This window comes from Acytostelium subglobosum, assembly GCF_000787575.1.
Source record: "Acytostelium subglobosum LB1 DNA, scaffold: scaffold6, whole genome shotgun sequence".
NCBI lineage: Eukaryota > Evosea > Eumycetozoa > Acytosteliales > Acytosteliaceae > Acytostelium > Acytostelium subglobosum.
Genome location: NW_012236532.1, coordinates 1,109,746 through 1,136,154, shown reverse-complemented (window position 1 = coordinate 1,136,154; position 26,409 = coordinate 1,109,746). Strand labels below are relative to the sequence as shown.

Sequence of the window (26,409 nt, the reverse complement as noted above, 5' to 3'; positions counted from 1 at the left end):
CGCGGTTCTCAACATCCCAAGCGTCTCATTATTTTCACCAATCTTCACCATTTCTTGATCAGGTCGTTCGTTGTCCAAAGTTGATCAGGGTCAGAAGACCTGATTTGGGCATTGGTGCCCTCGCAAAAATAGCACCTGGTTCCCCAGGCTTCAAAAAAATTGAATGATGTCACACACTCTTCATGATTTGCCCACCCACCCCCATGTGTGTGAAAGTCGAAGCAACTAGCATGAAAGGGTCTTCTTCATCGTTCAAGAGTTGAACAAAACTAAAAACTAAAAAAAACAACAAAATATCACAAGATTTAATTAATATATTTGATAAATTTCAAGGTGGAGTTGGCTCAACCGTTACATTCATTGATTCAAAGTCATCATTCATCCTGATCAAGACACCTCAGCCAACTGCCGATTAATAACCATCATCGACTCATACCAATCATTCATTAATTCAAACAACCAAGTCAAGTATAAATATATATATCATATAAATATAAATTTAAATACAAATACATCGTTGTCAACATTCAATCATTCAATCAAATACACATATTGTACTTATAATCAAATAATCAAATAATCAATCAATAATAATAAAAGAATGAGCAACACAAACGACGGCAGAAGACTCTCAATTGGATCAGACTCGAGTGCTAGTAGTGAGAAGGTCAAGAAGGACAAGTCTGAGAAGAAGATCAAGAAGTCAGCTTCACCAATCCCTCACGCAAATACTGAAGCCACGACATTCACTTCGGAGCACGATCACGATGGATCGTCCGCTGACAACACCGAGCTGACGCTCTCGCACATCATCATCCGTTCGGACTTTGCCAACTCGTCGGCCGAGGAGCAGGCCCGCACCATCATCGATCGTTTCAATAGCGGCATCGACAAGGGCAAGAGCGCCTTCACCGACAACCCCCTGCTCGGTCGTGGTCTGAGCCGTGTGGACATCAGTCAGTTCGTGCTGGGTCACCGCAACCAGGTGGCCGAGCTGGCCGACCCCCGTGGCAAGCGTTTCGCCACCGTCTACACTCCGGACCCCACCGTCAACATCAAGTTCATTGGTGCCGTCAACAAGACCGCTCACTACTTTGGCGCCTATGGCAAGCACGTCCTCAACGTGCCCGCCGGTCACTATGCCAAGGCCTTCTCAAAGAACAGACCAGTGCTGTATGGCGAGGGTCCACACGTCATCATCGACCCCACCTTTGAGTTCTCAGAGGACAGCGGATTCGTCAACCAGAACGAGCCATACATTGAGCACAGCACCTTCAACATTCTGCGTATCCCCTCGGGCAAGATTGCCAAGGTCTGGTTGGGCACCCAGCCATTCATCCTCGAGTCGAAGCGCGAGCCATACGTCTTTGTCGACGCCCAGTTCAAGCTGGTGTCGCCAGACAAGGACAAGGTCAAGTCCAAGGCCAACCTGTTCTTCAGCTCAATCGACACCTACATCGAGCACGGCTCCATTAAGCGTATCATCCCCCACACTGGAGAGGTGGCCATCACCTACGACAATGGTATCCTGACCATCATCCCACCACCAAAGGACGGCAAGCCAGTGATCATCGACTCGCCCACCCACAACTTTGACGGCTTCATCTCCACCTCGCTGCAGACCTGTCTGTTCCCAAGCAAGGAGACCAAGAGCCAGGCCGCCGCCGACAACCGCCAGGCCTCATCCGATGAGATCAACCTCAAGATCTTCCAGACCAGAGACTCGCTGCGTGTCGGTGTCGTCTTGGTCGTCGCCTACAAGATCGTCGACCCAGAGATGGCCATCACCAAGTTGGGCAAGGACGGTATCGTGCCACACATTGAGAACGTGTCCTTTGCCGACATGGGTAAGGCCATCCAGCTGTCCACCCTCCAGGAGGTCATGTACTTCAACTCCACCAAGCCAGGTCAACAAGTTGAGGAGAGTGTCCAGACCATCCAAGATCGTGTCAAGTGTATGGATCATCACATCAATCAAACAATCAATCACTCATACTAACTCACTCACTCAACCAACACAATCAATCAACACAAACAGACAACTTGGCCAAGGACCTCAGTGAATATGGTATTGAGTTGGCTCGTCTCCAGATTGAGACAATCAAGGTGTTGGATAGTGAGATCGCCAAGAAGTTGGCCGGTCAGTCTGTGACATCGGCAGAGTTCACCACCAAGCAGGCAACATTGGTCAAGGAGTACGACATCAAGACCACTGAGGCCAGACTGAAGGCCGAGACCGACAACATCGCCCTGGCCCAAAAGAACCAGGCTGTCATTGCTGAGGCTCAAGCCAAGTTGCAGTCTGCTCAGCGTGAGGCCGATGCCCTGTTGGTCAAGGCCGATGCCGAGAGAAAGGCTCAAGAGATGAAGGGTGAGCTGTACGCCAAGTTCCCCGCTCTGCTCGAGCTCGAGATGGCCAAGATCAAGGCCGACGCACTCCGTGGTGCCACCATCTACATCGCACCCAAGGACGTTGGAAACTTCCTCAACAGTCCACTCGTCTACTTTGATCGCATTGCCAACAAGGACAAGTCATCCAACTAAATAGTTTGTTTCCATATCCATCACAGTCAGTCAGGCAGTCAGCCAGTCGTCCTTCCGTCTTTCTTTGTTGTGATATATAATCACACGATGTCCAAACATCAACATCATAACTTAAACAAGTTTATTGATTTATCCAACATTGATCAATCGATCGGATCGGGAATAGTCATTCAATCAATCACTGACACGACCACATCACATGACAGACCAAACTCTTCACACTAAAGGCTGAAGCATTTGATGGTGCCAACAAGGATTGCAAGAAGGAATCGGGTGAAGCCACTCGGGATGGTAATAGGATTGGATGTTTATTATTCAAGATAATATGCAGCATATGTTACGGCTGGCATTGGGTATGGATTGGGGTATTGCACGGCGTCATATGTCTCCAGATTGATCATCCAGAAATATGCACTGTCCTGTACATTGGGCTGGTTCGTGAGAACGGCCAACATGTATCCATTGATTGGGTCGAGCAGAAAGCCCATTTCGCTAGGCTGCACATAAAAGTTGGGTTGGACAAAGATGACCTTGGCGACATTGGCAGTGAGGTCCACCTCGAACAGGTACTGTTTGGGCTCCGCAACCGTGTCAAAGCTGCCAAGTCCGATGTATGGTTTGTTCTGATAGACTGTGAGGAATACTACACCTGACATGTCATAGGTCTGGAGTGATTCGGCCACTGTGATGTTGTGTGATGAGATCGTTGTGCCATCATTGGCATTGATGAGCCAGATGTTGAAGTTCTGGCCCTTAATAAACAGGACATAAAAGATGTTGCTTGTTGTATCCATGTAACACTCAAAGAGATAGCTGGTCATCTTGGTGGGCAATGGATAAAGCTGACTGCATTGGATTGAAGTGGTTGGGGAGAGCGGTCAACAATTGGTGATCGACCACACAGCCATCATCATCATGATCATATGCTTCCAACTTACAGAGTCTGCTCTTTGAAGTCATATTTCATCATGGCCAAGTTGGTATCTTCGTCTTGTCCCATGCCATACATCACATTGTCTGTGCCAACCAAACGAAGTTGTGACATAGGCTCATAGCCATATCCAAAGTTGTTGCCAGTTCCAATGAGATCTTGCGTGATGCTGTTGTTCTGGTGATTTGAGTGAGGAAATCGATCAATCAAACAATGGGTGACGCAACTAACTAACTAACGTACCTTGATATGATAGGAGCAGACGACTGGGAAGTTTGATATGTCATTTGTTGAGCTAAAGTATTGGACAACATCTGTGTTGGCAACACTTGGGTACTCTGGGTCGATACCATCCCAACTTTGGAAGGTTTGTGTCAACAAGTCATCTCCACTCGTAAGGTTGTGTCTGGCATAGTAGTAAGTGTTGGGTGATCCCCATTTAATGCCAAAGTAAGTGAATATACTTGGTACATCCTATATCATACATATGTATAGAGAGAGTCAGTCAGTCAATCAATCATTGACAATGATAAAGTATACTTACAGCAACAACTCGATCACAGAGGATAGCGAGGCATGACACTAGCATGCACAGTTGAATGATGAGTGATAACTTCATCTTCTTTGAGATTGAATATTACACTTGGACATACTGATTGATCACTTGTCCATTGCAGATGCATTATGAGAGAATGATTGTTTTCCCTCACTTCATTAATTGTGATATTGGAGTTCACAATGAAAAGTTTGAGGACTTTAGTCCATTACCTTTGTGAAAAGTTCGAAAATGATAACTTCACATTCATTTCGTGCATCCATTTAGGTTCATTTCATTTCATTCATAGAAATATAACATACAAGCACAATGACTGAAAGATATAGTAGTAGTAGCAATGGCAATGATAGAGCAAGATATAGAAGTAGGAGTAGGAGTAGGAGTAGAAGTAGAAGTAGAAGCAGAGATAGATATAGAGATAGAGATATAGATAGAGATAGAAGAAGAAAGGATGATGTTGTCAGAGATGTAGATGGAAATAGAGATAGTAGAGATAGAGATAGAGATAGATATAAAGACCGATCTGGAGATAGAGATAGAGACAGAGGCAGAGACAGCAGAGATAGAGATGATAGAGGTAAAAGAAAGGATAGTGATAAGGACAGAGATAGAGATAGAGATAGAGAAAGAGTGAAGGAAAAGGAGAAGGAGAGAGATAAGAAGAGAAGATATAGTAGTGATGAGGATTCGAGTGATAATGACAACGATGTAAAGAGAAAGAAGAAGTCATCATCATCATCATCGACTACCACTGCAACAATGGCCTCATCCTCATCATCATCATCATCATCGAATAACAAACAACAAGTTGTTGAATCAAAGGAAGATAGAAAGAAGAGAAAGATGGAAGCGAAGTTGGAAAAGGAACAAAGAAAGAAGAATGAGACGCCAGAGGAGAGACAGAGACGACGTTTAGAGAAGCGCGCAAAGAAGGATGAGAAGCGAGGCAAGAAGACTGATGGCAGCGCAGCCGCAGACTCACAGGTGCTGATGGGCTACTCCAACCAGGTCAACCCATTCAACGACGCCAATCTCACCGAGAAGTTCACGTGGAAGGCAAAGAAGGAGAAGATGATCCGCGATGGCATGCACCCCGAAGAGTACCGCCAGCGATTCGAACGCAACAGGTCGAGCGAGATCAGCGAAGAGCTGGAGAAGGCAAAGAAGAGGCGTGAGGAGAAGGAGAAGGAGCAGGAGCTGTGGGAGCAGGAGCGCGAGCGTCTGCAGCGTCTGAAGGACGGCGAGAACAACGAGGAGCTTGAGCGCAAGGAGGAGGAGTTCCATCTGCAACAGGCGCAGCTACGCTCAGAGAAGCGTCTGGAGGAGGGCCGACCCAAGCCCATCGACCTGCTGTACCGCGCGCTCAAGATGGACACCAAGAGCCACTACGAGCAGTCAGACCCATCGCAGATGTTCAAGCGCATGGACATTGGTGAGCTCGAGTCACTGGGCGACAACATTGGCGAGTTTGAGTATTTGGACGTCAAGAATGCAGAGTATTGGACGTCGGCAAGGACACTGTGCGAGCATGAGATCAAGAAGCGCAAGGGCGGCGACTCGAATGGCACTGGCGTCCATTCGTCACTCACATCGGACATTCTAAAGTTGCTACAGGGCAAGAAGCACAGCGAGCTCGTGGCACTGGAGACACAGATCACTCAGAAGCTACAGACTGGTGGCGCGATGAATGTCGAGTACTGGGAGTCACTGTTAAAGCACCTGCAGGTCTACAAGGCCATGACCTTTGTCAGAGAGACCTTCCTGACGAACCTCGAAGCCAAGATCTCTGACATGGAGACCGAGGAGTACGTGCAAAGGATCAAGAACGAGATGCTCAAGAGCGATCAAGACGCAGCGTTGGCAGCAGCGGCTGGTACATCCACCACAAGCACTACGACCACATCAACAGAGGCGACAGCAGAGGAGGAGGAGATTGTACAGTACAAGGACGACTATCGCAGCAAGGACCCAACAAAGAGCGGAGACAACGAGGAGGATCTGTTGAAGCGCGAGTCTGAGAAGTTCATGGATGAGGAGCGTGAGGAGAAGTTTGACATTGAGGTCGAGCTAGCTGCCAAGCACTACGCATGGCATGACAAGCATCGTCCCCGCAAGCCCAAGTTCTTCAATCGTGTACACACTGGATACGATTGGAGCAAGTACAACCGCACTCACTATGACTCTGACAACCCTCCACCAAAGATTGTACAAGGATATAAGTTCAATGTAAGTTCTCGACTCATTCATTCAATCGATCAATCGTTCAATCAGTTCATATGACTAACATCAACTCATCATTCACAGATATTCTATCCAGATCTCATTGACAAGACCAAGTCACCAAAGTTCTTCCTGCAAGAGTCTGATGATGGCTCGGATACGATGGTGTTGAGGTTCAGTGCCGGACCACCTTACGAGGACATTGCATTCAGGATCGTCAATCGTGAATGGGAGCATTCACATCGCAAAGGTTACAAATGTGTCTTTGAGAAAGGAGTCCTTCATCTCTGGTTCAACTTCAAGCGATACAGATACAGACGATGATCAAACCTGTCCAAGAATAAACATACATCTTCGTGTGCGCATAACACTTGTTGTTGTGTTGTTGTTGTTGTAGTATGTAATCGTTTGTTCGCCACCTGCTCCAGCTCCTGCTGTTTCTGCTTCGTCGTCGGTCGTCGCATCGTTTATTTCTTTGACTTTGTCTTCTTTGATGCTTGAGCAATGAAGTCGACCTTTTTCTTCTCCTTCTCTGCTGCTGCCTGCATCTTGAGTTTGGTGATCTCGCCTCTGTAGTTGTGTGGATAGGGACCGCCCTTTACATAGTTTGGTACCAAAGCAGTGACCGAGTTTTCAGTCTCCTTCTTCTTCTTCTCTCTTGCTGCCTTCATCTTATCAGCGATCAATTTAGGCATACCAGCCATCGCATCCTTTACTCTCTTTTCTCTGTTTTGTTTTGTTTGTATGATTGATTGATTGATCGATCATTAGTACATGTTGATGACATTGATGATGATGTGAATGGATGTGATGCATCACATCATACCTGAGAGGTGCTGAACGTTGCAAGATAGTCATCTGTGACTGTCTCTCTGGCTTGGCTCTGATCTCTGGTTCGGGCAGTGGCCATACGGCATCATTACTGCGCATGATACTCTTTTGTAATACATTGAACTGTCTCGCTGACAGCTTTGGTCTATTCCAACCATTGTTTGTTCTCTGTGGCAATGAGTACTTTAGCAATGCCTCTGCATTGATTGTCAGTCTCATAAGTGTTTGTGGAGCTGACATCCTTATATGTTTATGATGATGATTATGTATTTGAATAAGAATGCGAAAGAGTGCTCATTAACTAATCTCTTACATTCATTGATTCAGTGTGGCAACACACATTCGGGTTGGTGACACTTCTACGCGAAAGTCTGGACCAAGTTTTTTTCGAACCCTTGCCCTCTTACAAAGTTCTCTTCTTCAACAAACGAGAGATCGTTAGTTGGTTGGTTGGGTCTGGACTCATGATCACTTGAGATAGAGATGAAGATATCATTGATTCGTCCCACTTTATAAGTGATTGAGGGTTTTATCAATTGTTTGATTGTTCGATTGGTTTGAATATTAATTTGTGATTAAATGATTATTAACAATGAACAATATCATCATCTTACTTTTATTGTCACAGTCCAAAGTATTAATACATCTTTAGACAGAGATACAAACATTAATCTTATAACTTCATAATCATTTATCTTCTTCGAAAAAAAAATCTGAGTTGGACCACCGGTGTGTGGGAATGATCAGGCAAGACTAGTTTGAATGCGCCACTTACTTGTATTAGTTCAATAAACCAATCACATAAACATACATATACACTTACTTACTTAAAATACAAGACAAGATGCCTCCAAAGAAGAAGCCAGCAGCCCAGGTCCAAGCAGCAACAACTGCTGCTCCACCATCAACTACATCTACAACATCTGCCGCAGCAGCTACAACATCTGCCGCCAGTACATCCACAACATCAACTACATCCACCACTACCAACACAACCAGTAGCACATCCAAAACGATCAGATGGTATTGGGCCGCCGACAGTGGAAGAGGTACACAAGACACTCTGGAGGAGTATGACCGTACATTCAGCACGGCAATCGAGGCTGCCTACCAAATCTACCTCAAAGACAACACTCAGAGAAAGATCAAAGTCGACAAGGACCGCTACATCGACTTCAAATCAATGTCACAAAGACGCTACGATGACAAGACCAAACAAAGGACTGTTGAGAGAAAGGAAGAGTATGTGTTTGATCGAATGTGTTTGATTGATTGAATGGTGACTAACCCTGGCGCGGCCTACAGACTTACCAATTTGAGCTCTGGAGGTGATGCCCCTTCAAAGTCATTGCCAAAGAGAGAGTTGAAGGGCAAGAAGGCTCTCACAGCCTCAAAGAAGAGACCATTGTCTGATAGTAGCAGCAGTGATGATAGTGATAGCAGCAGCAGCAGCAGTGATAGCGATAGTGATGATGATAGTGACAATGAGGACTACTTCCCAATGTGGAGCTGGGCCGGTGATAGTGGCGGTGGTCCTGCCAATGGAGGCGGTCACCAGGACGTCTGGATCAAGTACGACCTGGACTTCTCCAAGAAGCTGGAGGATTCGTTCAAGAAGGGCGACGAGGAGTACAAGGTGGACTCGCAACGATTCATCGATCTCAAGAACATGCTGCAACGTCGCTATGACGACAACAACAAACGAAGAAATGTCAAGCGCGAGGACGCCAAGAAAGTTCGTCCAGTCAAGAAGAAGTCTGTCAAGCAGGCCAAGACCTCGTCAACCTCGACCACATCCACAACCTCGACGTCTTCGGCCGCGTCCACTGCGGCCCCCGCCACCAATGGCGCATCGGCTGCATTGGCAATCGCGCAAGCCATCAAGTGCCCCTCGTCATGGATCGACATCTCGATGGACTACAAGGAGGTGGACGTCTATCCCAACACCAAGGAGTTCATGTGGATGAGTGATCTGTTTGCGTCGACGCTCTCATCGATGCACAAGGGCAAGTCGACGCTGTCTCCCATCATCTTCAACAGCCTCAAGGTGACGCGAGTGGTGCGCGTGCAGAACCCCGTCGTGTGGATGCGCTATGAGCACCGTCGCCAAAAGATCCTGGATGATGCGGGTGGCAATTGTCCCAAGGTGCCGCTCATTCTCACGGACATCCCCAACGGTCCCGAGGTCAACAGCAAGGCGAACGAGACGTTCCTCTTCCACGGCCTCAACGTCAGCTCTATCCCGGGCATTGTCAAGTTTGGCTTTGATCCACGCTTCTGCTCGCTCGAGGGCATGTTTGGCGCCGGTCTGTACTTTGCAGAGAACTCGTCTAAGTCCAATCAATACTGCCATGCCGGCGCGTGCACTGCCAGTGGCTTCCAGTCCAACTCTTGTCGATGCGCCACCAGTGACGAGGTGTGTCTGCTCGTGTGTCGCGTGACACTAGGCGACTGTCTGGTGGAGAACGTGTTTAGAGGCAATGCTCCGGGCAAGTTCTGGTACGGCCGCAGGACGGAGCCAACAAAGCCCGATGGCAAAACCATATACAACAGTGTGATTGGCGAGTCCAAGTCAAACTATGGACCAAAGGCCGAGTTACAACTTCGTGAGTACATCGTCTATGAGTCCAGTCAAGTATATCCAGAGTACAAAGTGTACTTCAAGCGCGTAAAATAATCAATTAAATCAATATCAATATCAATTCAATTCAATCAGTTAGTTAAAGTGATCAAAAGAAGTATCATCATCACTCAAAATAGTGAGTAAATCGATGTAGACTTGTCTCGTCTCAGTTGGATCATTCATTCACATTGTCATTCATTCGTTGGACCCAACACACCCCTAACTGGATAGGGTCGGAGATGCAAACATTGGACAATCCAACCAAAATTGGAAGAGGGAAAACTTAAAAGGTGTCCATTGGCCCAATGTTCATCTTTGCAAAGACGTTGGAACACACAAGTCTGTCGTTTCATCTTCAATTCAAACATTGTTTGTTGGCCCTCTCACTCTCTCATCTCATTCAACACACAACCATCTCTTCAATGTCAATGTCAAACATATACCACCCCTCCCCTGTTCACCCCTGACCTACAACCACTCATTATCAACACACATCTTTGGATGTCAATGCCAGTTGTTTGTTTGTTTGCAAACATGAACCGATGTCAACTTGCTTGCTTGTTACTTCTGTTTGGTGTGTGAATGACTAACCAACGATCCATCCATCTATCCCTTGTCAGTGTGTGTGTCTCTGTCTGTAATTGAACAAAGAGCTCATTCTAATTAGTTGATATCACTTAATATCTTTATTGACAGATAAGTTGAATTATATATATATACATTGAGGATATTGTTAGTTTGTTGTAGTAATAATTATTAATATATATTAAAACAAAATGAGATCATATATTTCATTATTGTTGATATCATGTCTAGTTTGGACTGTTATCATTGGTATGTTGTCTAATCACATCATTATGTTATAAATCCACATCTAACATCAATCAATCAATCAATCAACAATATAGGATGCCCTGATTATCCAACACCTGTAAAGATCGATACTCAACACCCAATCCTCTTAAAGGCTTATGCTGAAGTAGATGCTCTACTTCAGGAACGTATGCAAGAGAATGGTATCAAGAGTTTCATGGCAACAATTGTATATCAAGATGATCTAGTATGGTCCAACACCTATGGCAAGGTTAATCCTCTCGATCCAAACTCCCCACCTCTGTCCATTGATAACAAGTAAGTCATGATATCATTACTCAATCAATCAAAAGTACATCAAATCCTAACCAATCGAATCAATAGTATTCGTATTGCAAGTATTACCAAATCCTTTGGTACATTGATGATGTATCAGTTGCGTGATAAGGGAGTTCTATCACTTGATGAGCCAGTGAACAAGTATTACCCAGAGTTCACAATTATGAACCCATTCATAACAAAGAAGGATATTACTTTCCGTCAATTGGCATCCCATCAAGCTGGTTTGCCACGTGAGGTGCCTTGCAACTTTGACATGCTCGACGATCCAAACGTCTGCGGTGAAGAGACCATTATGGAGAACTTGGCCAAGTACATCTTGATCCTACCACAATACCAAACAGCCCATTATTCCAATCTTGGTCTGGCACTCTTGGGCAGGACCTGTGAGAAGGCTGCCAAGCAAAAGTACGAGGACTATGTCGAGGAGAAGATCCTTTCCCCATTGGGCATGGACCGTTCTACATACAACTACAGCGCCGTAAAGGACAACATGGCTATCGGTATGCATCTTGACAATGGTACATACAGTGTTGCCAACATCACCCTGTTTGGCTGGGGTACACCAATGGGCGGCCTGTTCTCTACCGGTCGTGATATGGCCAAGTATTGCAGCTTCTGGTTGTCTGATGGAGGTGATATCCTCGATAGCTCAACGATGAACGAAGCCATTGTGTCCACAGTCTACCTTGTCAACGATGGCCAGAGCTCATTCGGCACTCCATGGGAGACAATGTACAGCACCGGTCTCCAGAACAACCTTTGGATCCGTATGAAGGGTGGCGCACTTGATGGATACCGTTCTCAGTTGGCCATGGTCCGTGAGTACGGTGTTGGAGTGTTCTTCTCATCGCTCATGTACATCTCCACCCCAGACCTCTTTGTCGGCGACGCCATGAACATCCTCCTGCCAGCCTTTGACCAGGTGCTCCGTGAGGCTCAGGCTCCACCCGAGCTGTCTGGTTACCCTGCCGAGGCATTCATCGGTATCTACGAGTATGAGGGCTCAATCTTTAGAGTGCAAATGTTGAATGGCTCACTCCAGGCAGACTTTGGCGACGACAACTACTTTAGCTTCATGGACTTCTTGCCAGAGTTCCCCACCGTCAAGAGGATTCAAATCATGAACACCAATCCGTACATGTGTATGTTTATCAACGATGGTGAAAACTATGAGCTATGCTACTTCACGATCTCTGGCGATCACGCCACTAGTGCTCTAGTCATGGGACAAGAGATGCTGTTGACAAGCAAGGACCCTACGATCCCAATTCACCCTAAGCGATCCCACCACCGATTCCTACTCTGATCAATGTAAGATAGAGTGTGTATGTATGTCGGTCAGTCGGTCGTCAACAACAATACAACACATTAACAAACATGGACAGCTCAACAAGTCAATCAATCACTGACTTGATTGTTGCATCCACGCATCACAATGTCAACTATAACAACACACATACTCCTCATGAATGTACATCACTACCACCATGTTAATAAAGTTAAAGAGAGAGAGTATAATAGCCATTATAATTGAATGAATGAAGATGGGAGGGATTATTCGGCGCCATCAAAGACGACTCGACACACCCAATTCAATCAATCAATTAATCAATCAATATCAAGGATGATTACTTTCGATTCTCATCACTCATCACTGACATCCACAAGTTGAGTTCACTAACTAATCAGCTTGGATTGGATAGTGGTGGGTGTTTGTGCCAGGCGATGTAGGGTGTCCTGGGGGTACCGATGTGATAGTTCATTCACAGGAAGAGGTGATGGCGATCACTCACATGTGTTATGGATCATTTACAGTGGCAGGATACGGAAGTGGAGGAATAAAGAGGGACGAGAGTGGTGACAGCCGGCCAAAGCCATACTGGAAGTGCCATCAATGAATTAAACTTGCGGGTAGATTACCATTAGCTGTATATTGCCCATTGTCAACACATCACTTAGAACTGCCAAACGAGCAAATTTCCTCACCTTGATTACAATGTTGTCAAGTGGTGTGTGAGTGATGCCAAAGTGGTGCGGATATTGGCCATCATACAATGGCAATTCTGGCTTGTTTGGCTGGATGATGACCATCTCCATGTGGAGTTGTCAATGCGACACCCCCATCAATCTGAGGGGTTATGGAAATTTTAGTGATGGGGACGACCGATTTCTGATTCCAGGTGCTCTGGATTCTGTATTTAAATCAATCAACTTCATTCATTATCTTCTCCTCCATTCATTTATTCTTTTTATACTATATTACTATATTTATATCTCTTTTATTTATTATATTTTCAAAWTAATTATAATTACTTATTTATTAATAAATCAAATATAAAACAAAACTAAATAATTTCTATGTTTTTAAATAATCCATTGGTAAACAATGATGATAACTTGGTACTTCCATCGATCATCGAGATCATAAAAGAGAGTATTGACTCTGTACAAACCATCGAGTGTACAGACAATGTAACTCCTCTACTCTGGAGTTTAAGTTATGTCCTGACCGAAATTTCTAGGATTGGTGATAAGGTAAGTGATTGACCATTAAGATACAATATACATTAATCATACTAATACCAAGAATGTATATCAATACTTTATAGGTTATCGAACAAACTGGATACATTAATCCTTTGCATCAAACATTGTTTGCTTCAATCAAAGGTGATGCACCAACTATACATATTAAGGATTACTTGATCAGATTGCTCAAGTTCTCAAATTGTTCAAAGGAATGTTTCATTATATCAGTTGTCTATCTAAACAGATTGATCACCAAATCCAAGTTCATTATCAACTCTTCAAACATTCATAGATTATTGTTAACAACAATAATGATTGCAAACAAATATATAGATGGTATGTTACTGGCGATAAAAATCATTATTCATAATTACCTATCTAACTCTTAAACCTTCCTCTTTATAGACATCTTTAATGATAATAAATTCTTTAGTTGTGTTGGTGGTATTCCAGGTGCAGAGATGAATAGGCTGGAGATTGAGTTCCTTACTCTTATCCAGTATGATTTATCCTGTTCCCTTCAAGAATACTCAGAGTATTTTTCATTTCTGAATGGCTTAGTCTCTCATATTAAGTTAAGAAGACCATCTTCAGTTATCAATCAACCTTTAATTATTGTACACAATGCTTCATTGTCTTTGTGTTCATTATCTTCATCATCATCAGTATCGACAACCAATCCAACTTCAAATAATATAGATATTGCCAACTTAATTGCAATACTAAACAACAAATCAATAATTATTAATAATGATGGTCTTCAACGTGTCAAAGACAAGCGTCAGAATGCCATGTTTAGAAAGTCCATCATCCAAGTGCAGTCCTTATTCTCCGTTCCAACATGTTAGACACATTCTGGAATTGGTCAACATCATATTCATGTAAATAAATAACTTAACTATTTCCTAATAATATATAATCAAATCAATCCAGTAAGGTCTGGAAGGATGGGTTTATTACTTCTTGGTGTTCATTGTCTGATACTTGACCTTCTTTGGCTTCTTTCTGTCTCTGTTTCTGTTCTTGACGTTGTGTGTCTCGTAGAAGTGCACTCCGACCTTTTGCTTGTTGGTCTTCTTTCTCTTCTCCTTGGGCGTGGACTCATCCTCCGAGCCTACCTCTGGATAGGACTCGACATAGTCTTTCCTTGTCACTGGCTTGGCCTTGGACTGCTCTTGCAGCTTCTTGAAGTTTGACAGCAGTACCAGATGCTTGGGCTCCTCCTCCTCACCCTGCTCGACCTTTGCCTTCTTGTTCTTCTTCTTCTTCTCGGCGTCGCTGTCGTCACTGAACACACTATATTGCTCCTCATCCTCCTCCTTCTTTGACTTGGACTTCTTTACAACCTTCTTCTCTTTCTTTGGCGACTCTGTTACCTTTCGCTTGTTCTTGCCATTGGCCTTTGTCTGTGGCTTCTCATCTTCCTCCTCCTCGTCGTATTGCAGGTCACCTCCTGCCAGGTCTGCATCCACGTCAAAGTCCTCGTCGTCCTCGTCTTCGTCAAAGTCCAAAGATCCATCATCTTCGTCGTCGTCCTCTCCCTCGGCCTTTACTGCATCCTCTCCATCATCCTCCTCATCCTCGCTGAAGTCCTTTTGATACAGCTCGTCCCAGTCGGGCTCATCCTCGAATGGGTCGACATACTCGTCTCCCTTGGCGTCCTCCTCATTGAACTCGGACTTGACGTTTATCAGCCTCAGACTCTGGTTCACCTTGAGGTCGGCGTATAACAACTCCTTCTTGACCTTTGATTGTGTGGCATCAGCCTCACCCTCCTTGCCAGCCTCGACGACGGCATCCTCTGTCTTGGTCTCGACCTTGACCTCTTGCTTGAGCTCTGGCGCGAGCTCGGGAGGTGGTGTAAAGTAGGGGATCTTTCCACGCTGGTAGTCGTACAGGATCAGCTTGGCGACGGCGTTGAGATCTGGCTTGTTCTTCTTGAGCAGTCTTCCAGTGCGCTCGGCCATCTGTGTAAGGAAGTCCTCGTGGTCAGTCCAGTCGGCAATGTTGTATGTCTTGATCAGGTACTCCTTCTTGATACGTCTCAGCACCTCGGGCACGTACTCGGTGGCGTCCTCTAGGTTCTCGACACGGACCACACCCTTTAGCACCAAGTCCGACTCGGTATCGGCTGTAGCTGGCACCACACCCGGACAATCAATCAAGTAGATTCTCTTCATCAAAGTGATGTACTGCCACACCTTGGTCTCACCAGGGATAGGAGCAGCCTTACACACTCTCTTGGACTTTAGTGTGTTAATGATTGAGGACTATAATATATAGAGTGATTGAGTTAGTATATGGAATCATTCCATTGATCAATCAAACAAACACATACCTTTCCAACGTTTGGATAACCGATGAAACCGACAGAGATCTCCTTCTTGTCGGAATGGAGCTTGCTGAACTGACGGAGAAGTTGGATGAGTGCACCCTTACCAAAGGGGTTGGTGATACTGGCGTGGAAGGCGAGGGTTGGGTACTCTTGCGAGAGGATCTTGACCCAACGAGCGGTGGCCCATGTTGGCACAAGGTCACACTTGTTGAGCACAAAGATCAGATGCTTGTGACGAGAGTTCTTCTTGAGCTGGGACTCGAGATGGCGGGATCGGGTGCCCATGGGGTCACGAGCGTCCAGCACCTGCACCAGCACGTCGGACGAGTCGACCACCTTGTACAGCTCACCCCAGATACGCTTGGATGTACCCTTGTCAAAGATGTCGAGACGACGAGTGTCCCTGAGATCGAGCTCCACCTTGATGTTGGAGTCCTTGGTTTCGTCGTACTTTTCCACGCCCTGGTTGGCCTTGTTGAGCATCGAGTCGTAGTCGACGAGGCCGCTCAGGTTTGGTCTCTTGCGTTGACGCTTGGGGCCGAACGTCTGGTCGAACGACTCGGTGGTCAGCAGGTTCATCTGCGTCTTCTTGGTCGAGTCCTTGAGCAGGCCGAGCGGCAGCGTGTTGGCCTTGAGCAGAACCTTGAACGGGTTGTCGACAGTGTTGTTCATCTCTTGACGGAAGGACTCGAGCTGGTCCTGGCCCACAGAGCGAGTGTTGCCAAACCAGCGACGGTCGGGAGCGATACGAGTGTCGTGCGATGTGTCCTTGGACATGTATGCTCCACCGATCAACTTGCCCTCGCGTGTCCTTATAGGGCGCTCGCTATACATCTGCAGACGACGAATAGTCGACCTTGATCTCATATGTGTTGCGCCCTTTGGCACCACACGATCAGGATTAGTCTGAACATTCGACTTGTTGACCCTGTTTGTGAAACTGTTTGCTTGATGTTTTCTTGGTGGTCCCATTATATTTATATTTATATATGTATATTTATATATATATGTATATGTTATAATGTGAAGTAATATATTTGAATGAATGTGAGTGATAGTGAGTGAGAGAGTTGATGTGATTGAGGTTGAGAAAGGGAATCGACCCCTCACGACCACACAAGAATCGTTCGTTTTTGAATTTTTTCATTTTATTTAATTAATTTACGCAAACCATGGTGTTGTGCGAGGGTATGTCTGTGAGGGTATGTCTGTCACTCACGCGTGAGGGCAAGGGTAGATCATACTACTACTTTGAAGATAGTTATACGATTGAGATATGTTATATTGACACCATCATCTGTGGGGGATTGATACCATCTACGACCTTGATTGATTGAGAGTGCAAGACCATGGGTGCGATCAATCATTCGAATTATCCTGAGATCAGTCTGTTCACGTACTTGGTATGTTGAGACGTTTGGAAATGCTTTGACCAACTTGCCAATCATTTCAAAGTTGCTATCAACGTATAATGAGTGAAGATGGAAATCACTACCTGTTTGTCCAAATTTATACAGTAGCATGCAGGCCACTTTGAATCGTTTGACTGTGCGTGGTATGACGCCATCTTGTAGGTATCGTAATGGTGCTTTAATGTCCACCAGACATTGTTGTGGAAATTCGACGACGTCTTGATTGTATAATGAACCAAGGGTGAGTTTGGTGAGGGACTGTGGCAGACATCCTGCAGGCAATGGTTGTGAATACTTGTAGGCAAACTTGAGCGTGGTCAATGATTGCGGTAGAGTGCCAGGTTGGATTGGCAACTGAAAATTCAGTCCAAACTTGATTGTTGTTATCGATATGGCCTTGTCCAAACCCCATAAGGACACTTTGTGTCTGGAGTTGTAATCAAGGTAGGTGAGCGTTGGTGGGATGGATCCAGGAATCATTTGTTCCCCACTTCTTCCAAATCCTTCGAGACAAAGTTTGGTCAAAGAGATTGGTAATACACAACCTTCTCTGGGTTGCTCGCATAGGGTGAGGAATGTGATGGAGTCTGGGAGGTCGGCCAGAGCAGCCGCATGTGAGTGTGATGTCATGCTGGCGAGTGACGGGGGCAAGCAACCCGGTCCAAGTTCTTGGTTGTATGAGTTGTTTTCGAGATTTAGTGTAGCAAGTCCAAGCGGAAGTGTACCAGGTGCCAGTCGTTGTTTGAAGCTTCGTCCGAGCTTGAGTGAGAGAAGTGATTCGGGCAGCACGCCAATCGCGATCAGCCGATTGAACCGCGGTCCCGTCGATAGATGAGTGAGTGACGAGGGCAGGGTACCCGGCGCGATGACCATATCATACTCTCTAAACTTCAATTTGGTGATCGATGATGGCAACATGTTTGGTTGGAGTGCCAGATTGAAATGATCAAGGATCAGTTCCTTTAGTGAAGGTGGCAATGAGGTAGGGATGATATCACGGGTCCAGATATCCAATATGCGCAGGGACTGTGGCAACACGCCGACTGGGATTGGCGGACTGCCCGGCATGTAGTAGGTCAACGAGGTCAGAGTGGATGGCAGTGTTCCAGGTGTGAGAAGATACAACCAGTACAACGAGAGTGTGGCCAGTGCTGGAGGCATATCCAATGGTATCTGGTGGTGATGATATTGAGGGTCATAATAGTCATCATCATCATCATCAATGTGCAAGTGTAACTCGGTTATTCCTCTCGGGATGAGTGAGTGATCAATGTCTTTGCTCCATCGCATCAACTCTAGACATGTCACTCTATTGTTGTTGAACTTATCACCATAGTCTGTCAACTTTGTTATATCCAATACATCTACACTGTCAATCTTATGTAAATGATCTGCTATTATTATCTGTTTGTTTATAAAGATTGTTAACAATCTATTACATGTAAGTGCCAAACATATCAAGTCTAAGTCATCCAGGCACTTGAACACTTGTACCAATACCAAGTCTGGTAATACAAGTATATCTTTATCTTTTTGTTGATACATTCACTCATTCATCAATGTATCAAATATTATTACATTCTTCAACTTTTACCTTTATCCTACCCTTACCCTCGCCCTCACCCCAACCCTTGCCCTCATTAGGGTAATTGATCAATCAATTAATAATGATATATTGGTACGAGTGATTGAAGTGAGATTGGCCTTCGACATAGTGGACATTCTGCCTTGCTGTTGCACCATTCTGCCAGACAATACCAACAGAATAGATGTCCACATACTGTTGACGTTGTGTTCTTCCTTGTCTCTAGACATAGAGTGCATTTGCCCTCACTCGAAGTCTCCTCCTCATCCTGTGCATTATATTGTGTTTCATCCATTGATTGTTGAGAACCATCTGATGATGTTGGTGAACTACAAGGTAGTAATTGATTGGATGAGTGAGTGAGTGGAATAGTTCCAATGATTGATTGAATGAATGGACTTACAAGAGTGACTCTATACTGAGATCCATTCGTTTGGAAAAGAATGAGTTCTCCTTTAGGTATATGATGGAGGAGACGATCAATTGAATGATGATCAGTAGTCCAAGGATGTGATATTTAGGACGACGTTGATCAACTTTGCGATTGAATATATAACGTATGTTGGAAAGACGTTTGGAGAACTCATAGTATGAGCCATTAAAGTAGAATAGTGCAAGATGTAATCGCTCTAGCTTGGGCATCAACTCTTTCAATGAGAACAGGTTGGGAAAGCGCATAAACACCTTTGGTATATATCTACGCACGAGGTATGGTGCCAGCAGCTGGAAGAACAGCAGACGACACCTATCCTTGATGCCTGGTATCGTGAAGCTGCTATCCTTGATCTGTCTCAGATTACAATACTCCTCGCCAAGTGTCTGCGCTCCAAGCATCGTCGTCAATATAAAGTAAGACAAGTTTGATGCGAACTTTGATTCATTCTGTCGATTGATCATCACTCTAGGGCCTGTTAAGAGTGCAATGTAGTTAACTAGTTAGTACTCCATTCATTCATTCATGTCAACCAATCAACCTTATACTAACCTGCTAGACGAGTCAAGATCTCAAAGACCTGCTCTTCAAAGAGACGCTTGTAGAAGTCATCCTTTTGGGATGCTCGGACAATATCGGGTTGGTCTGCGTATTGTGGAAAGAGTCCACTTGTCGCTCTGTTTAGTTGAGGTACGACAAGTCTACGTTGTCCACTACTAGGGCTACTACCACTACTACTGTTACCAGTTGCATTGTTGCCCGTTGCAACACCAACTCCTCTATTCCTATTTACAAGTGTATTTACATTCCTACTACCGCTACTATTACTATCTATTGTTCTATTTACAATTTGTGAAGGACTACTACTAATGTTGTTGTTGTTGTTGTTGTTGATCATTGCATTATCTGATGATGATGTTGTTGTAGTTGTTGGTACTGTACTAGTCGTACTACTATGTTGTCTATTCAATATATTAGATGATAAGAGAGTGTTTGTTCTATGTCTATAATCACTCATTCTCTATCTCTATCTCTTTAACTCCAATTCAAGAATGCATGAACATTCATTCAAACACAACCCAATTTGTTCTCGAGGGTCGAGGGTAGGGTAAGTAAGGGTTGAGGGCGAGGGCTGAGGGTAAGGGTAGGGTATTATCTCTTAAATATAATAATATATTCCTTTATTATTACTTGTGGTATTATCCATAAATAATATTGATTGACTGGTTATACACATGACGTGGAAATGGTACAGAGTTGCTGATTCACTCAACCATTATTGATTGATTGATTGAATGAGTACAGCGATAGTGATTGTAGTTGTTATAATGAATGATTGAATAATAATAATATGATATTATCTCTCCCTCCTTGAACTGTTGGTAGAGTATAGATCACTGAGTAGGAGTTCCAGTTCCTCTTTGGAAAAGTCACTCTTCTTGGAGAATGACTTGGCCCAGGAGAAGCCCTTCATTCGCTTGTCCAATGTAGGCAAGATAATGGAACCATCCTCATATATTGTACAACAGTATCTGTCATTGTCGCCGGCTGTACCACTGCTAATATGGCCACCATTGGCATTGCTGCTTGATGAGGTGATATTGTTGATATTATGGTGATGTTGTTCAGCGTTGGTCGATGCTGATGGTGTTGGCTTGGCGGCTACGAATGAGTTTGATACAGTTGCAGCGGTAGTGGCTGGTGCGGCGCTAGTGGTCGTGGTCTTCCAACAAGTGATCAAGAAGTTGTCCAACTGGATTGGATAGTAGAAACTATACTTGTTGGAACCAAAGTTCCTGCTACACTCCAACTCAAGTGAGCATATCAGTTCTTGTTGAGGTGGTACCATTATTGTGTATTGTATTATGTATGTATGAGTAGGTGGATATTAAGTATGTACAGGGATGCGTGCGTATGTATATATATTAATTAATAAATATGTATATGATTGATTGTATATATGTGTAATAATGAACAAAGTGATGGATATTATGATATCAGTGCCTGTTGTGATTCAGTTGTCATCTACGAAAAGAGATAATGGTTGGGGTTGAGGAGTGATGAGGTGGAGTGGTGGATGTGGATGAGGAGGCACCTTGTTGATTGGCTGGCTTAAGGTGATGTGATGTAAAGCCTAGCTAGGCACTTTAAACCTTAAAAGAGGGAATTTCCCTTGGTTGTTTGTTTGCAAAGTTGTTGACAAGTCAGCGAACAAGTGAGTGAGTGACTTATGATTGCGTGTGGTTGGTTGTTGTTGTTGGTCTACAATGAATGAATGAATGAGAATTGAAGTGATGGAGGTCCAAATATGTCAAGGTGGAGTCAAGGAGATGTTGTTGTGATTTAAATATAATTAAGTAAATGAATTATAATTATATGTTGTGTTGTGTGATGTTGTTGTTTGTTTGTGTTGTGTTGATTATTATATCTGTATCTGGAGAGACTTAAGTATGTTGGTGATTACTTCGGAGGAGGAGGAATCAAATTGAATGGGGTTAAGGTATTGCCTCTTGTTATGTGTGTCTTTGTATGTGTATGATTGATGATATTGGTGTGGCTGATGGATGACCCTTCATGTAGGCTGTCACTCTGCCTATTGGTACAATGTGTAACACACACTAAACCACAAGATAAAATCAGGATGATGATGGAGGTGTTAAATGTGATTGGGCATTATCCAATACAGTAACCACATCACAAATACTACAACGATATTTCCATTGATGAATGAATGAGTGATGAATAAAATGGGGAGCTAGCCCAAACACTCCCCCCTTTGGTATTGATACCCCAACAAACAAAGTACGATCAAGATGAGTGCCCAATGCAGGGATTGCAAACCATAAAAACACACCTCCACATCCCATCCAACACCATGCAAATAATTGAAGATTGTTTGATTTGGTTTGAAAGGTTGTGGTTTGTTTGTGTGTGTGTGGGTAAGTGATGACTTTCCAATCATCGACATCCAGAACTAGTTCTGCAGAATGAATGACACCTGTTTGATATCTATGTGTTCACCAATCATTCATTCATTCATTAATGAATACGATATTGATTGATTGATGTGATGTCCAACTGTTTGATCAAGGATGAATGAAAGAATGATTGAAAGAATGAATGATCTTAGACAATGCACAAACTTGTGCACTATTATCTTTGGGTCTTTACTTGGATCGTCGTCAATACCAAGACAGCATTGTACCATTACATTACATTACAGATGAAGTGATCCTAAATCCAGTTTGGTGTCATCGACAATGTCATTACGATTGATGTTGTGGTTCTGTCTCTTTTTGGCATCGGATGCATTCTTTTCCTCCTTCATCAACTGTTTCCTTTGTTTGTTGCTCATATTTCTTGTATCCACTTCCTTCTCACTTGAATAATCTTCCTGTTCCTTCTTCTTTATACCCTTATAAGGGTTCTTTGAAACTTTGGTTGTTGATGAAGTTGATGTAGTTGATGTAGTCGATGTCGTGGATGTTGTTGAAGTTGTTGAAGTTGTTGATGTACCATCATCAGTATCATTAATCTGTGATTGTAATATTATAAGATAATCGATTGCAGCATCTGGATCACCACCACAATCTTCCAATGCCTCTTTGACCATCTTTACACTGGTGCAGCCAGTTGCCTCCATGATTTGGAATACCTCATCATCAATATATGTGTTGTTCTTGCTATTTACAGTGTTGCCAGTTGCGCTCATGTTTGGCACGATTGCTGCGGGGGCATTGCCATTGTTGCCCACGTCAGCCATGCGCGCCACACCAACTGGTCGCACACTATTATAATGTTCATCATTGTGATATGACAGATGGATGGTCTTGTACTTGTCGCCCACATAGTTGATGATCTCCCAGCGCGGCTGGTTCACCTGGTGAATGGTGATGTTGATCTGGTAGATGAGCGAACAGACTTGTATCTCGACGTTGCCGCCCCAGCTGCCATTCTTGCGCATCTCCACGATGTAGTCCTCGAACGTCTCAAACTCCTCGTCATCGATGAATGGCGCGTACATCTCTTTGTTCTTCTCGATAAAGTTTACAATGTTTTGGCGGTACTTCATATGTTGCTCTGGATTGTCCTCCATCTGATCGGCAATGGATCTAAACAAACAATTACCATCACCTGCCACATCCTTTATAGTGAATCCCTGTGGTTCCAGTTGATCCATGAATGCTTTGAATGATTGTTTCCATTTAGCATCCTGTTAAAGTGATTGATTGATTGATTAGTGACATCATCAATTATAAGATGTGTTCAAATGTAATCTTACACCATGCTTCATGCGATCTGCACGTCGCCGCAATGACTGTTTCACAAGTCTATCATGTTGCTTGTTGTTATTATTGTTGTTATTTCTTGATTTGTTTCCCTTCCCCATTATGATGTATTTGTCACAGATATGTACTTAAACAACACTGTGATAAATAGATAGATTGATCGTATGTGATTGTATGAACAGAGAGTAGTATTACTAATAATAATGATTGATTGAATGAATAAGAGAGTGATTGTTGATGAAAGTTGAGAAAGCTAGAAGTTTGTCAAAAATGTTAATGAAAGAAAGAAATTTCAAAGAACCAACAGTCAGCGTTTTTCCAAATTGAATCACTTCCTAACTTTGGCGATTACATTTAATATTCGATTCCAATTGGAATTGTTCCAGTCAGTGCATCATAATTGATTATTAGAGATAAAAAAGGGTTTGGATTTAATGTGACGTCAACTGTTTGTTGGATGACGATGATTGATGGAGGCCAAGAGTACTGACCCGCCAAACATAACGAGTGTGATTACATGATATATATAGCTTAACGCAACTTGTTTGGCTGAGTAGTCAATCCCTCCTCAATTCCATCGAGCAGATGCATCAACTTGTTCGAAGCGAGGTTGGTGACCTCCTTTAGCTCCATAATGTTCTGGTTCTCGCCAGCCTCGAGCAGACCAGACAGACGCTCGGTGGTCTTCTCCAGATCAGACTGGAGGAACTCAAACAGGTTCTTCTCGGTGCCCTCGTCCAGGTAGAATCCAAACACGTAGGTATACTTGAGTGTACGACGGCACTGGATCAGGGTCTCGGTCGATGTCTCGATGAACTTGACGTCGATCCAACGCTTGTCCTGCTTGCTCTGCAGTGCCAGAATAGTGTCGAGGGCGTCCTTGCGAAGCTTGGTCTCAAACTTCTTGCTCTGCTCATGAGTGTTGTAACGATGAAAGTAGAACAAATATCTCTCCAACGCCTTCTTTGTATCAGACTTGTTGCTGTTTCCTTCCTTCTTGTAAGAGTTACATGAGCTATGTCCTTTCCAATCTCCCATACATATCCAACAGAATTCATGAGTACATTTCTTACATGTCTGGTTGTGAGGTGAGTGATTGGATGATGGGTCAGTGAGTGATGAATCATTGATTGAGCCTGGAGTCGAGTGATGTAATGTACATACCATATGATTGCAACCTCCATTCTTCTCAATGGCAGAGTGACACTTTGGACAATCTTGTGTATGAGTCTGGATCCAGTTGGCAGTCTCAGAGTCATCCTCATTCTTCTTCTTCCACAGCTTGATTTGCTCACAGCTGGCTGGTACGTGCGATTCCTGGTTGCACTTGAAACAGATCCTAAAGCCACATGTACATTGAGCAACAGACTCTGACTGGCTGTCACTGTATTGTGGGGGCGGTGTGTAAGTGAATGATTGATCATGTCCTGTCCTGACTTGTACTTACGCTTTCAAAGCATTTCCACAACCTGCAGTTGGACACCATCTCATGTTTGGATTCTTGTCGACGAATGTTAGGGCCAGTCTCTCCAGGTACTTTTGGTAGGACTCTGGTACAACTGTCTTGATGAAGCTGTCAGACACAATATGTGAGCACTTAAAACCAATACATGTGATGCCCATTGACTCTCCCTCTGCTATCTTTAAAGAAAGATAACTCTTCCAACATGTAGAGCATGCCTGTTGATGATGATGTATGATAGTTTGTTAGTTGAATGTTTGTCGAACTTTGATTGATTGAATGAATGATCATTACATACATAATGTTTACAAGATAGATAACAAGTGTTATGAGTATCCATTGTATCACAACAGACGATACATTCATGTTGTGTAGAGGTGTTGGCTACAAACTCCTCCTTGTCGGGAACGCCAGCCTTCTTCTTGACGCGATCGGGGTTCTCGTAGTACTGTTCGAGCAGCTTGTTGCCATTCCATTGGTAGTGCATCAACATGAGCGTGGCGGCACAAGGCGACGACTCTGTGATGTCCTCAATGCGATGGATCTCCTCCAGTGCCGACTTGATGAGATCGGCCGCCTGTAGAACAGTGTTGGACGTGGCCATGGCCTCAATGACGGGCTCGTCAAACTGATAGTCGTCGGCATCGCCATAGTACTCTTCGTCGCTGTCGTCATAGTCGCCTCCCTGGCTCGAGTCAAACGATGTATTTACATTGCTGCTCGTGCGCATTTTCTTTGATGGCTGTCTCTGTGACTGGGAGTGCTGCTGTTGTGACAATACTGATGTGCCCTGTCTCTGTAGTTGACTGACTGCTGTAGTTGTTGATGTCGTTGTCTCCTGTATCGTTGTTGGAGCTGTCGTCATTGTTGTATCTGGTGCAGATGGATTGGATAAACTATATATAAACTCAATGGCACGCTCTAATGACACACACTTTGTCTGTTCAAGTGCCAGCCTTGACACCTCTGCATCAAAGCCCATATCAATCAATTGGGCCATCAGTTGATCCATCTTCTTCTTCAATTATATATATATCTATGTTTCTTTGTTTATCTAATAATATACATGTACAGATGATAATGATTAATTGATTATTTGATTGATTGGACTTGAGGCGTGGTCTTGTCAAAGTTGCATGCTCCCCCATCTTGTGTCTCTTCCCCCACCTTTTCCAACAAGTTTCCTCAAGTCGGAGTGAATGCGTTAGGGCGAGGGTTAGGGTAAGGGCAAGGGCAAGGGCAAGGGCAAGGGCAAGGGTAAGGGTTCACATATTTAAAGATAGAGTAATCTCTTGTGGATATTACCAAGTGGACCTTTCTCTGATTCAATCCAAGAGGCATGATTGATGTCTCTTCTTTGACCGACAAGTTGGAACTCTGGTTCAAATTGAATCCTGGGTCAGTCTTAGATTGATTGGAATCAACATTACCAAGACTGATACAGTCGATATAATTACCAATATCGTCAACATCACTGATAACAAGTTGACTTAATATTATTGGT

At 44.0% G+C, this 26,409-nt stretch overlaps 11 protein-coding genes across 11 annotated transcripts; 4 read left to right on the top strand and 7 right to left on the bottom strand.

The window, feature by feature from the left end:
• Nucleotides 1-583: 583 nt before the first annotated feature.
• On the top strand, nucleotides 584-2,538 carry SAMD00019534_037960 (hypothetical protein; the record flags this gene model as incomplete). The annotated part of the gene is made up of 2 exons (XM_012904688.1): nucleotides 584-1,955; nucleotides 2,039-2,538. Coding segments are annotated over 2 exons (1,872 nt in total), but the record flags the coding sequence as incomplete, so codon positions are not given.
• A 317-nt stretch (nucleotides 2,539-2,855) lies between these two features.
• Nucleotides 2,856-4,064, bottom strand: SAMD00019534_037950 (hypothetical protein; the record flags this gene model as incomplete). The annotated part of the gene is made up of 4 exons (XM_012904687.1): nucleotides 2,856-3,390; nucleotides 3,483-3,652; nucleotides 3,719-3,949; nucleotides 4,020-4,064. 4 exons carry the CDS (start codon nucleotides 4,062-4,064, stop codon nucleotides 2,856-2,858), a joined length of 981 nt encoding a protein of 326 aa, XP_012760141.1.
• A 726-nt stretch (nucleotides 4,065-4,790) lies between these two features.
• On the top strand, nucleotides 4,791-6,575 carry SAMD00019534_037940 (hypothetical protein; the record flags this gene model as incomplete). The annotated part of the gene is made up of 2 exons (XM_012904686.1): nucleotides 4,791-6,257; nucleotides 6,336-6,575. 2 exons carry the CDS (start codon nucleotides 4,791-4,793, stop codon nucleotides 6,573-6,575), a joined length of 1,707 nt encoding a protein of 568 aa, XP_012760140.1.
• A 146-nt stretch (nucleotides 6,576-6,721) lies between these two features.
• Nucleotides 6,722-7,322, bottom strand: SAMD00019534_037930 (hypothetical protein; the record flags this gene model as incomplete). The annotated part of the gene is made up of 2 exons (XM_012904685.1): nucleotides 6,722-6,977; nucleotides 7,078-7,322. Coding segments are annotated over 2 exons (501 nt in total), but the record flags the coding sequence as incomplete, so codon positions are not given.
• Nucleotides 7,323-7,926: 604 nt separating this feature from the next.
• SAMD00019534_037920 (hypothetical protein) lies at nucleotides 7,927-9,759 on the top strand (the record flags this gene model as incomplete). Its single annotated transcript, XM_012904684.1, has 2 exons — nucleotides 7,927-8,324; nucleotides 8,388-9,759. The coding sequence occupies 2 exons, from the start codon at nucleotides 7,927-7,929 to the stop codon at nucleotides 9,757-9,759; spliced, it is 1,770 nt and encodes a 589-aa protein (XP_012760138.1).
• A 722-nt stretch (nucleotides 9,760-10,481) lies between these two features.
• On the top strand, nucleotides 10,482-12,166 carry SAMD00019534_037910 (hypothetical protein; the record flags this gene model as incomplete). Its single annotated transcript, XM_012904683.1, has 3 exons — nucleotides 10,482-10,539; nucleotides 10,614-10,836; nucleotides 10,903-12,166. 3 exons carry the CDS (start codon nucleotides 10,482-10,484, stop codon nucleotides 12,164-12,166), a joined length of 1,545 nt encoding a protein of 514 aa, XP_012760137.1.
• A 2,275-nt stretch (nucleotides 12,167-14,441) lies between these two features.
• Nucleotides 14,442-16,696, bottom strand: SAMD00019534_037900 (hypothetical protein; the record flags this gene model as incomplete). The annotated part of the gene is made up of 2 exons (XM_012904682.1): nucleotides 14,442-15,329; nucleotides 16,052-16,696. Coding segments are annotated over 2 exons (1,533 nt in total), but the record flags the coding sequence as incomplete, so codon positions are not given.
• A 307-nt stretch (nucleotides 16,697-17,003) lies between these two features.
• SAMD00019534_037890 (hypothetical protein) lies at nucleotides 17,004-20,052 on the bottom strand (the record flags this gene model as incomplete). Its single annotated transcript, XM_012904681.1, has 6 exons — nucleotides 17,004-17,048; nucleotides 17,125-17,182; nucleotides 17,240-18,309; nucleotides 18,918-19,050; nucleotides 19,125-19,629; nucleotides 19,707-20,052. 6 exons carry the CDS (start codon nucleotides 20,050-20,052, stop codon nucleotides 17,004-17,006), a joined length of 2,157 nt encoding a protein of 718 aa, XP_012760135.1.
• A 459-nt stretch (nucleotides 20,053-20,511) lies between these two features.
• SAMD00019534_037880 (hypothetical protein) lies at nucleotides 20,512-21,003 on the bottom strand (the record flags this gene model as incomplete). Its single annotated transcript, XM_012904680.1, has 1 exon — nucleotides 20,512-21,003. One exon carries the CDS (start codon nucleotides 21,001-21,003, stop codon nucleotides 20,512-20,514), a length of 492 nt encoding a protein of 163 aa, XP_012760134.1.
• A 1,368-nt stretch (nucleotides 21,004-22,371) lies between these two features.
• On the bottom strand, nucleotides 22,372-23,544 carry SAMD00019534_037870 (hypothetical protein; the record flags this gene model as incomplete). Its single annotated transcript, XM_012904679.1, has 2 exons — nucleotides 22,372-23,367; nucleotides 23,437-23,544. 2 exons carry the CDS (start codon nucleotides 23,542-23,544, stop codon nucleotides 22,372-22,374), a joined length of 1,104 nt encoding a protein of 367 aa, XP_012760133.1.
• A 433-nt stretch (nucleotides 23,545-23,977) lies between these two features.
• Nucleotides 23,978-25,917, bottom strand: SAMD00019534_037860 (hypothetical protein; the record flags this gene model as incomplete). Its single annotated transcript, XM_012904678.1, has 4 exons — nucleotides 23,978-24,520; nucleotides 24,608-24,827; nucleotides 24,891-25,123; nucleotides 25,204-25,917. Coding segments are annotated over 4 exons (1,710 nt in total), but the record flags the coding sequence as incomplete, so codon positions are not given.
• Nucleotides 25,918-26,409: the final 492 nt, after the last annotated feature.